The sequence below is a fragment of the Parasteatoda tepidariorum genome, chromosome 4, assembly GCF_982258835.1.
Source record: "Parasteatoda tepidariorum strain Cologne lab strain chromosome 4, Ptep-v5.0, whole genome shotgun sequence".
In the NCBI taxonomy this organism is placed as follows: domain Eukaryota; kingdom Metazoa; phylum Arthropoda; class Arachnida; order Araneae; family Theridiidae; genus Parasteatoda; species Parasteatoda tepidariorum.
In genome coordinates, this window is record NC_141758.1 from 64,945,440 (window position 1) to 64,958,249 (window position 12,810).

The 12,810-nt window shown below is 29.4% G+C and overlaps 1 protein-coding gene across 1 annotated transcript in view; it reads left to right on the forward strand.

The window, feature by feature from the left end:
* Nucleotides 1-11,792, forward strand: part of LOC107444093 (protein arginine N-methyltransferase 7) — a 29,011-nt gene extending 17,219 nt beyond the window's left edge. The window contains exons 11-14 of the mRNA XM_016058174.4: nucleotides 2,024-2,161; nucleotides 4,236-4,472; nucleotides 4,876-5,033; nucleotides 11,240-11,792. Of these exons, the coding sequence (XP_015913660.1) occupies nucleotides 2,024-2,161; nucleotides 4,236-4,472; nucleotides 4,876-5,033; nucleotides 11,240-11,486 (780 nt within the window). The 3' untranslated portion in view covers nucleotides 11,487-11,792. The remainder of the gene's footprint in view (nucleotides 1-2,023; nucleotides 2,162-4,235; nucleotides 4,473-4,875; nucleotides 5,034-11,239) is intronic.
* Nucleotides 11,793-12,810: the final 1,018 nt, after the last annotated feature.

Below are 12,810 nucleotides of genomic sequence, written 5' to 3' on the forward strand. Positions count from 1 at the left end.
CTATTAGTGATAGATCATAATTATTACTCGCACACCAAATAACTATGATTAAAGAAAACATATTTTGTCCTTTGAAAAAAATAAAGGCTAGTCTTTCTTAAAACATTGTCATAGAATTTGTTTTAAAGAATCTACAATGTTGATGAAATTTTTGAGGCCTCTCTGGGATGTAATGAAAATACTCAATTTATGATGATTTATTAACCATTTGAACATCAATTTCAATCTTTTTCACAACTCCAATCTAGCTGTCTTCAATACTGGTGCGATTTGTCGTCTTGTCCTTCAATTAAAAAATAATATAGCTGTGCAATTTCATCCTGAATTGTAACTATTTAAAGATAAATAGCTTTTAATAGTCAGTTGAACGATTTGAAATATTCTATCATTATTTTCTTTTTTTAAATATGGATATAATTTTCTTCTCCTTCGAATAAAATAATTGGATTTTAAGTTTATTACTATAGTTTTATTTTTAAAAGAAGGATATACAGTGGAACCTGTCTAAATTGACCACCCTCGGGACCAAGTCAAATGGTTACTATATAGAGGTGGTCACTTTATAAAGACTCTTTAAAAATGACTCTTTAACCCCTTAACTGCCGCTGGCGTATATATACGTCTCGGCCAGGCGATGCGTTAACTGCCGCAGGCGTATATATATGCTTTCCCGAAGTACAATGCTTTGCATTGCTCTGCTATAAATAGAACTACACCCCCGACTTGACCATGCAGTAAAATGCCCTTGAAAGTGTTTGCAATGAATGTATGTATTACCAATTTCGGGAAGGGGGAATGTTAAAGGGATGTGTTGGAAAAGTTATATCATAATATTTATTGCTTGCGTGTTTCTAATTGAGTAAGGTCGGGTTTATTCTTCTTTCGCTTTCGTTTCCCATGTATATTCGTCGAGAATCCTGCTATCAGTGCAATGAATGTGATGTTGGTTTATGTGTCCAACCATGTTTCAGGATTTATCATACAACAGCTAAGTTTTAACATCTTTCATATTGTATTTTTATTCTTTAATTTAAGTTTTGTATTTTCTTTTTTTTTCCTTTTTCTTCTCTTGTGAAAGTGAACTGTTTTTAAATTGCAAAGCGTGCAGCTTTTCCCCCCACCAGAACACCGCGTAACAAAGCGCACTTAAACAAAAAAATGGTGGCACTGGGGAATGAATCACGTAAATTTTACTCGGCAGGTAAGGGGTTAAATAAAACTTGTAGAAAATGGTCACCTTACTCAGATGCTCACTTTACCCAGGTGGTCACAAGGTCAAGAAAACTGAGATGGGCACAGTATGGGCTGGGCTCTCTATGGGTTGTCATCAGAGTGTCATAGCGTTTTTAAAAAGGGCTTAAAGGTGCTTATTTTCGATTTTCAAAAGCCCTTAAAGGTGCTTTTTTTCATTGAGCGTTTTTAAAAAGTGCTTAGTTTTCCCTTTTTAAAAATGAGATTTTTCCTTTACCATGTTTATTTTCGCTATGAATTATGCAAAAAGACACAATTCACATTGTTTTATTCAATGTTTTGACAATTAATTCAACCCTAATCTATTTTGGTGTATTGTCACAATCCATTTTATGAAAACGCCATTGGCTTTACATGATTCAAAACTTCATGATTTTTGCAAATTATCAAAAACAATGCCAAAAGTTTTTTTTTTTTTTTTGGGCATGACGGTTAAAACAAGATAAACCCGTCAATTGCCAAAAATTTTCCAACCCTACCTAATTGTGTTATTTTTTTAAAGTGCTTAAAAATATTTGAGTGCTTGAAAAATGCTAAAAGGGTGCTTATTTTTTGTTGAATAATTTGGCTACACTGAGTGTTGTGCCACTGAGTTTAGTTTAGAATATTTGATGTAATTTAAGATCAAACACTCAGATTCATATGCATTAAGCAGGAATCATTTTTTAAAAAAGTTTCTGCAGTAAAATTGTTGTTCTTTGGTGTAACAATTTCACTTCACTACTTTCTTGAATTAAACTTTTATTTAAAAACATTATTTTTTTCCATATAGATTTACTCAGTTGAATCTAGTCGTTTTCATTATGATATGATGAAATCATATATAGAAGCTAATGATGAAGCTGATACCATTTGTGTTCTCTCCAAAGAACCAGCTGACTTAACCGGAAAAGATTTAGATATGAAAACGGTTTGATATTTACTTTTTAATTATTGATTTGAAACCTGAAACTAATTGTTTTTATTATTGAAAGCTGTTTTAAATTTAAAACTGTTTTATTTCTTTAATGATTTTATTTCTTGAATTTCATGAATGGTGTTTACTATAAATTTCAGCTAATAGGTTATAAAAAGCATTTCCTAAAGTATGAACTCTCGCTAAGTTGAAAACTTTTTTTTTCTTTTTTAAAATTCAGTTTCAAAAAATAAATTTAACAAACCCATTTAAATTTAACAAAATTTTAATTTAATGTGTGAATTACATTTATGCACGAAATTTTATTTTGCTATAAACATTAAAATTTTAATGAAAGTGAACTGCTTAAATTTTGGAGTTAACTAATCTATAAATTAAGTTTTAAATTTTTCATATTCTTTTTGTAAAATTTATATGTAAAATTATGTATTTTTTTTATTCCTCCCTTCAAAAGCCAGTTAATCTGAATTAAATTTATTTTCAGAATGCACTGAACCTATTTTCTTTGAAAATGATTTTTTTGTAACAAATTTTTTAATAACAATTTTTTTTTTCCGGGCAATTCCTATTCCTATTTTGAGATACTGTTAATTGGCAGCAAAGACATTAAACATGTAGGAAAGTTGTGCCAATATATTAATATTTTCTGTGATAAATGTTTGTTACTTCAAAAATTATATTGAAAGAAGCAACAAAGTGAAAAAAATAATAATATATTTTCTAATTTGCAAAAGCTGGTTATGAAATTTTTGTACATTCTTTCACATCTGAAATAGCACTCAAAATTTGTTAGATAATTTTTTCATACCTTCCTTCCAATATTAGAAAAGTTTTCTACTATTTTGTTAAAATATATAAAGACATATGAAGAAAGACTCACAAATTTCATTTTATAAAAATTACTTGGCAAAATTTCTAAAATTTTGTAACTTCTCAAGTCATGTAATAACTCCCATATCCAGTGTTTGACTACAGCCCTGCTACAATGTATGATTGAGTTGATTTTTATTAGTTTTTATGATACATCACAGTTTTATGAACCATTCTACAATTTAAAATAATTGTAATAATGAGTAATTTATTTTCAAACTTCTGTGTCTATTTATTAAAATATTTATGAGTGCAAAACCTGTTTAATGTTTTAGGTTTTGTTTCAAATAACTTCAGAAGATTTGTGTAACATGAACGAATAATTTATTACTTTTAAGTTACAGACTAAAAGCATGACCTCAAAGTCAGAGTTTTGGTCTTCGCTGAGTTCTACTGGAGGATAAGGGGGGGGGACAATGATAAAGGAGTAATCCCTGGATCTAAAGGAGTCCATTAAGGGAGTTCTCTCTATAGAAAGTAGTTGTAAACATATTGGTTACAATTCTAGTGGCAGAAAACCTCTTGCATGGCAGCAGGAGCTACAGATTATTGCAGCATCTGTAGATTTATTTTCATCTAACTTTTATTTTTAAAAAGCAAACAAAGGAGAGAAAAAATGTGAAATTTCTTGTTGAAACATCTGTAAGCTTGATTCTAATAAAAATTTAAAAACTTAATTGAGAAAGCACAGTGAAGATTAAAAAGTTCTGTTCCTTGATTACAGGCTTAACTGTCTTAGAATTTATTCCGTTTTTTTAGTATCATTGCATAAAATTCAACTTTAAGTTAGAGAACATAAATTCTTTATGTATAATTTTTAACAATCGTAAAAATTAATCGTTTGCAAATATTGCCAGATGTATAATATATTAAGCTGAATTTTTACAAACTCTTTCTTTTATCTTTTTCTTGGTGTGTTGAAGTTGCAGATAAATTTGGATTTATGCAGATAGTGCTTCAGATTCAATCTGTAAACTGTAATGTATTGCCTACTGTTTTTTTCCCCCCAATTTGTAGTGTCATTTTATCTCTTTTCTTTTTATTGATAGATTTAAAAATAATAACTAAAAATAAATAAAAAATCAAATGTTCATTTTATTTTAAATTCAATAATTATTGCATATTTTAAGGCAAAGTAATAAAACAGTAGAAGGTGCCAAAAAACAATTATTTTAATTTTTTTTCTGTCTTTTTGCAGGTTAATGTTTTACTAGCTGAACCTTATTTTGCTAATTGTGTACGTCCTTGGGAATTGATGAGATTCTGGCATTTGAGCTCTATGCTTCGACCATTATTATCAGAAGAAATTCAAATAATTCCCCAAGTTGGAAAACTGAGGGGAGTTGGAGTAGAATTTGATGATTTATGGAAAATTAGAGCCCCTCTGCAGAATGTTGAAGGTTTTGATCTTGCAAAATTTGATGAAATGATTCAGGTATTAAAATTTAATGTCAGATATATAGTTATTCAAATTAAAATACTGACTTTTTAATTAAAACATCTAGGCTCCCTATAATAGACAAATATATGAAATATTTTTTCCTATAAATATTAATTGAGTTGCAATGACTGAGTGGTTAAAGTACTGACTGAACAGTGTGAAAAATTAGGGTCCTTTCTTTATACTATAATTTAATATTACTATTTATATTTTAATAGTAGTGTGGATACTGATTTAAAATTATTACAATTTGATATTATTAATTTTAATCAATTTGATTTGTATTAATTTTTTACATTTTGTGATGTTTAACTTTAATTCATTAGTGAATAATTATTGAATTTATTTTAAATATTTTGATTGTTAAAACTTATTAATTAAAGAATGTTTTTCTTAGAGAGCGATATCACTTGCTGATGCAGCGATTGAACCACATCCGCTTTGGGAATATCCATGCAAACCAGTTACCAAGATATTCGAAATAATAAATTGTGATTTCCTTAGAGACAGTTTTAAGGATTCATTTGAAGCATCTGGTGAAATTGAAATTTCCAAGTATGTATTTTTTTAAATCCTCTTTATTTACTCATAATTTTATTTTCTTGTGTATATTAAAGTTGGTGTTCTGTGTCTACAAAGTGCTGCATTTGTTGACTTTTTTTTTCCTCCTAAATTGTATCTTTGAGTGAATTCATCAGGGATGTGATTTTTTCGTAAATTAGCGGATTTCCGCTTTTTTTTTTTTTTTTTTTTTCAGATTTTTCCCGCTAAATTCCGCTGAAATTTTTTTTTTTTTTTTGCACAAGTTAAAATATTTTATGAGGAATTAAATTTTCCGCGAAGCAAAAGTATTGAAGTCCTCATTCCTCCCTCAAACATTGATTTTCGTATTTACCTGATTTAAAAGTTGAAAGTTGCAATTCTTAATCAGGCGATTTAAATGTCGTACATTGCGATTCTTATTTACGAGATTTAAAAATCCAATATCGCGATTTGTAATTACGCGCCTTTAAAACCCTATGTAGCGATTCGTATTCACGCGAGCTTAAAATCCAATGTCGTGATTCTTTTTTGCGGTTGTAATATCGAACATTGATTTTTCTATTTATACGTGCTTTGAAAATTAGACAGTGGAATTCGTATTCGCGCTATTTAAAAATTACGCATCGTGATTCGTATTCACGTGATCTAAAAATTACGCATCATGATTTGTATTTTCGCATTTTTTAAATTCGATATAGAGTTTCATATTCACGTGATTTAAAAGCCTCATTTCGGGCCTCGTGATTTAAAAGCCTCAAGCCTCATTCTCTTAATTTAAAATCATGCATGTGATTCATATTTATATATTCATGCAATTTTAAAATTAATCATCGGGATTTATAATCACATGGTTTACAAGTTTAAAAATTGCACTTTTTTGTCAAAATTTTGCATGTATATATATATATATATATATATATATATATATATATATATATATATATATATATATATATATATATATTAGACTGGTCCAAAGAAAACTTTTTTTTAAAATTTGCGGTTCTTAACCCTAAATACTTGTACACATGACTAAAAAAGCCCCCATGCAAAATTTCAGCTTATTTCAAGTACATTTAGAGGTAGCTCAAAGGCTTTGAAGTTTTTACTTTGAAAACTTAAAAAAATAATTTCCAAATTATCACTACTTATTATTTATTTACTTATCTTCATAAACAATGGTCATATATTATGATAAATATAATTATTATATAGTTAACATTTTGCTTCTTGTTTTGGCAAATTACTTTATTTGGGTTTGGCAACACCACATTGTTTGTTCACATCTGTGACCTGGTGAGATTTTATTGAAACAATGTCAACAAACAAAATTAGATTTAGAAAAGACTCTGAAATTTGGTTACTTGGTTTTCCCATAACTGAAATAAAAGGATGTAAACTACCTTCCATTAATGCAGTACTAAGTAACTTCTTCTTTCACCATGAGAGAAAAACAATACATGAAAGTGCAAGTCACACTGTTGATAGTGTGTTGACCTTCTGGAATAAGGCTAGAATTCTTACAATCGAAAAGCAGAATGCAGTAAGAAAGTTAGAAAAATTAGTTGAGCGGTACCAAAAATTTGAAAAAGAACAGAAATCGGCGTACGAATATTCAAGAAGACAGTGAACAGAAGTTTATCAAAGAATGCAAGATGTTGTGGGATATCGCTCATGTCGGTGCTTTACAGATGATAAAAATTGAAGAGGATAAGAAGTTTTTGCTTAAACAGCGAGAAGGATTTGAAGGCTGCATGTTGTCAGTCGACAGAAAACTTGAGAAGAAAGAGAGAAACGCTCATCTAAAAGGAGGCGATATGAGACACTACTATCTAATAGTGTGGACATGAATAAAAACAAAACTGTATGTTATCCTTCATCAAGTGCTGAAATTAAAGAAGACTGTGGTTCAACTAGCTCATCCTCAGAAAGTGATACTGATGATGATGCTTTTCAATATCCTAGTACTTCAGAAAAGACAGCAAAGGGGGGAAAAAGCAAGCTTCTTTCACCTAATTTAATGTCTGCATTGGATCGAACAAAAACCTCGGATCGCAGTGCTACATTTTTAATTGCAGCAACAGCCCAAACAGTTGGAATAAATGTAAGTGAAAATACTGTTTCACGAAGTACACTTCGCAGACACAGAACAAAATTTCGAGCCCAGTTAGCGAAGGATTTGAAGCATAACTTCAAACCTGATGGTCCGCTAGTCGTCCACTGGGATGGGAAACTCACGGCTAGTATTTCTGGAGAAATGGAGGAAGTTGACCGCCTTCCTATTCTTGTCACAGGAAATGATGTGGAGAAATTACTTGGTGTGCCAAAACTGCCAGTTGGTACAGGCAAGGCAATTGCAAAAGCAGTATTTGATACACTTAAGCAGTATTTGATACACATAGATAAAATTCAAGGCATGTGCTTTGACACTACATCTTGTAACACTGGTATTCACACAGTAGCATGTACATTTTTGGAACAGAAGATTGGAAAACAGCTCCTCAGTTTGGTTTGCAGGCATCATATTTATGAAATCATTATTGGTGATGTGTTTTCTGCAATATTTGGACATTCTAGTGCACCTTGTGTTCTCATGTTTAAGAGATTCCAAAGTCACTGGAATTTTATAGACAAATCTTCTTTCAAATGCCCAGAAGAAACAATAGTACCTTCAGAAAATTGAAAAGTATTAAAAGAAGAAGCTATTAAATTTGCGAAACATAATCTTACGTTTGAAACAAAATCATTGGCAAGAAATGACTACAGAGAGTTTTTAGAACTGACTTTGATTTATCTTGGACAGGTGCCTCCACGTGGAGTACATTTTGCAGCACCAGGAGCATTCCATCATGCACGGTGGATGGCCAAGGTTATTTACTGTTTGAAAATATACATGTTTCGTGAACAGTTCAAGCTCACACCAAAAGAAGCTAAAGGGTTGAAACGATTTAATGATTTTAGCACACACTTGAACATGAAAGCCAGGTTTCGCTGCTCTAACGCAGCTGATGCACCTTTCATAGACTTAGAATTTTTGAAACATTTAAATTTGGTTAAAAATGAATGCAAAGAAATCTCAAAAGCTGCAAGCAATGGGTTGAAGAGGCATCTGTGGTACTTAAACAGTGACTTAGTCATGCTCAGCCTATTCAGCTGTCATGTAAGCACAGAAGATAAGGTTTTAATGGTTGATAAGTTGTTTAAAATAGATAAACATAAAGAAGATGTAACCAATGCTTCTAAACGATTAAAGGAAAAAGAAATCGGAAATGTTAATGAAAAATGATTGCATGATTTTGTTAATGAAAAATCTTGGATGAAATTTAAGTCATTGAATATGCAAGTCGATTTCTTACATTCGTCCCCATCGGAATGGAAGAAATTTGATTCTTACCATGATGGTGAAAAGAAAGTGAAATGTTTAAAGACAGTAAATGATTGTGCCGAAAGGGGCGTAGACATTACGTCATTACAGACTGCAATGAACTGATAACTAAAGATGAAGAACAAAAACAATTCTTACTTCAAGTTGTGGAATCCCACAGAAAGAAATTTAAGGACACTAAAAAAAACACACTTGTTCAAAATGTATGATTTTTTATTAGGATTTTCTTCATATATGCTCACTAATAGATATTGTGTTGGCTCGCTCCCTTGTATTTTATGATATAAATGAGAAATATGTATATATGAGTGTACAATTCATGGTTTTTGATGGGAAAATACAAATAAAGGCATAGTGTCAATGTTTTTTTTTTTTTGTCATTTATTTATTTGAAATGCAAAATCCCAAACTTCAAAGGCTTTGAGCTACCTCTAAATGTACTTCAAATGAGTTGAAATTTTTCATGGGGGCTTCTTTTGTCATGTGTACAAGTATTCAGGGTTAAGACCTGCAAATTTTTAAAAAAAGTTTTTTTTGGACCAGTCTAATATATATATATATATATATATATATATATATATATATATATATGTATATATATATATATATTCATTCATTCTTGAATTTCCTCTTTTTTACTTTCCAACTACTCTCATCCCTGATTCATTATAAGCTTAGATCACATGTCAGTTATGAGCTCAATCAATCAACTACAAATAATGAAACCTGTAATCACTACTTTTATATCTTTTATAGTTTTTATCATAATGTGCTATTTAAAAAAAGGAAGCAAAAAAATATGCTAACTTGCAGCAATTTCTGGTAATTATTTTAAACTTCGGTTTGATAACGAAAAAAAGGTTCAATTGCAATTAATTTTTCGAATCTGATTGGTTTAAGTATTATGCATGCTCCTCGACAGACTCAATGATGTCCTTGTGGTTGCGAGTCTTAGATTTCAGCCAGCCATGAATTAAGTATAGCTAATTTAACAATTCGCACATAACATATCCATGCACGCTAATGATCATAAGAGTTTTAAACATTTAGCAAAATCACAAATATTTTATAATTTCATTGCAGTTCTTGAACTAAATATTCACTGTCAAAAAAGTCATAAAAATTAAATGTTTAAAGAAAATTGCAAAAAGTTAGAATAATGAATTTGCTCTTGTAAAAATGAATAGGTATTTTTTTTATGATTTTCATGTTTAAATAAGATAATTAATTATTTTGAACTAATTTTTTACAAATTTTCTCTATCACTTTTGAACTTTTTTTTTTATTTTGACCAAAATTATTAATTAAATCCTCCCAAAAGTTTTCTCCTAAAATTAGTTTGTAATGACTACTTGTTGTTTTTGCATATAATAACATTTTTTTGGAATTTTTATGATGCTACTATATGACGCTAAAGCATGCATTTAGAAACTGTTAAGCTTATGTGTCTTTTTATTTTTGTTCTTCTTTTACTTGTAAAATTTAACCAATCATCTAAAATAGTATAAATTTCAACCTAATCAATAGTTATCTTAACCAAAAAATTGTTCTAATAAAATTCTTCTGAATACATGACAATAACTTTTCATCCAATAGTACTATTTTCAGTGAAGAGCGCAGCTAAGATTGGGTTATGGGGGTTAAAACCCTTCTCAGAAGTAGTCCTCAAGTAATAAATCAGCTGCCAATCAATTTTAAAAGAAATTTGATTCGTAATAAACTATCCCTATTGTTATAAGAAAATAACAACGATGCAAAAATAAATGCATTCCAAATAAACGCAAAAATTGTCTTCATTAATCTTTCGGTATTAAAAATAAAGTCATATTGATGTGCTTTTTGCTTCAATGTTGATGTATTAAGTGGCTGTCGTGTCACCAATTTGAAACTGTATGACATAGCAATGTTTGAAAAATAATAAAATTTTTCCAGTTATCTAAAAACGACAAATTTTAGTAAGAAAAAATTAAAACAATCCTAAAATCAAACAAAAACAACAAGTTTGATTTTGTATAATTCAAAATGAAGATAAATAATTGAAATTTTGATTAAAAAATGCTTAATATCCTCTAAATGAAACTCAATAAACTTTTTTGGCAAATTGGTAAATACAGTCTCCTCGTAACCTTCTCTGTTTCTTATTAATTTATAAATATTCAATAATTTTAGTTAAAAATAGTTTATTGTTTAAAAATTTTCCTTTTAAATTGTTGTATATTGAAAATATATATTGCATATTGGGTTGTGCTATAATTTTAAAATCCCACCCAGAAAGGTATTTTGACTTCGCCTGAAACGTTTATCATTACCTTTATAGTCGTTGATTTCTTTTTAACTATTTAAGTTTAAACTATTTATTCATCGAATTAATAGAAAATGAGACTTAGTCAAATTAAACTTATCTTGAGCAGGTTTCTAGTTATTTTCTTTTATTAAATACTTGACCAGACAACATACACACATGCGTGTAAAAAAAGAACTTAACTCAACTAACTTTTCTAATCTCTAACACAATCAAATCAACATTTATTCATCTTAATAGAAAATGAGACTTAGTCAAATTAAACTTACCTTGAGCAGGTTTCTAGTTATTTTCTTTTATTGAATACTTGACAAGACAACAAACGCATGCATGTAAAAAAAAAATTAGCTAATTTTTCTAATCTCTAACACAATCAAATATTGAAAATAGATCTGAATCTTTAACACTATCTACATAACTTCCATTATTAATACGATAATTGCAGAAGGGCCACTGACTATTCTTTCTTACAATATTTTTTATGTAATTACTGTACCTGCATGTATGAACTTTTATCATTTCTTTTTACAGTTCTGGAATTTGTAATGGTGTTGCAATTTGGACAGATTATAGTTATGGGTCTTTAGAAATTTCTAGTGGTCCAGTTGAATTTCCAAAAAAAGACACCCCTATTCAGTGGTACACAAACTGTCAACAAGGGGTATATTTCATGCATCCTCCAGTACCTGTGAATCCAGGAAAGCAAATTCTGAAATACTGTATGAGCTTTAAAGTGACTGAGTCATCATTTAAATTTTCTGTGATAGAGAAAAATTAATTATCTTAAAATAGTTAAAGTTTATTTTAAATAATTCCTTTTCACATTTATCATTGTTTAAATCATTCAATTTACTGCATCTGTAACTTTGGTGGGAAAAGAATTATTTTTAAAATTTTTTCTTTTTTAAATTTTTGATATGTATGCTATGATGAATAGGCCAACATATGTAGGTAATATTCAAAGTTTTAAAACTAAAATCTTGTGAATATTTATTACAATTTTTTAGCAAACTTATATGTATGCTGGAATATGTTTCAAAATCTCTGTTTGTTATTAATTTTTTAATAAAATATACAAAATATGTTTTTATTTTGTTTAGTCGAAAGTGATGAAAAAAATTTAATTAAATGGAGTTATGGAATAGTACCAACTTGAAGGTTTTGAAATCCCGTCCCAACTTTCGAAAATGGTGCCATTTGTGACAAGTGAAAAGTTTCTAGAGCCAGTTATGATAAGAAAGTTATTTTTCAATGATAAAATTTGTGCCTTTTCCGTTCATCATCCACTGTGATGTATAATTCCCAGTCAGGAATTTCAACCTCGAAGGGAAATTTTAACAAACACTTCTGTATATTTCGTGAATTAAATAATGGTTCATTTAATGCAGGAAAAATAGCAGCGAATTCCATAGCCCCTCCCACCGTGAGCTAATCTACATTACATCATATATGAGCTAATGTATATTGGTAAGGACATTCGATCACGTTTAAGGAACATTCAAACAGTTTGAAGAAGAAAAAAAACGCTCATGGGAGTTCGGAAATGTAAACAAAAAGCTGATTGTCAAATTCGTGTGTGCTAATTTTTCCCATCCTGTGTAAATGGTCCCTTACACTTTTATGAATGAAGAAAATTAAAATTAGATGTAGTCATAAAACTATGTTACGACTGCTTGAAGATTTTGAAATCTAACTACAGCTTTCAAAATTGATGTCATTTGTGTCGAATCAAAATTACGACTGCTTCCGTAAATAGTTATGATGATTTATTTTATTACATTCCTCATCAAAAGTCTATGCAGACTCCTGTTTTTCCAGAAATTTTTTTAAACAGAAAGCATTTTATCGATTTAAAGCTTTGTTTATTGTAATGGTCTTTTTCTCTGAATAAAATAATAGGAAATAAATAATGTTAATAGTAGGAAATAATATAAAGACCAGCATGCAAATTTATTTCCTACTTTGTTAATAGTTGGAAATAAATTTGCATGCTGGTCTTTATATTTTGACAAATTTATTGGATAAATCTACTTAGGTAGTAACAAAAACAAACGGCTAATGAACATACTTGGCTTTAAGATGTGCCAGATTGACGACATCAA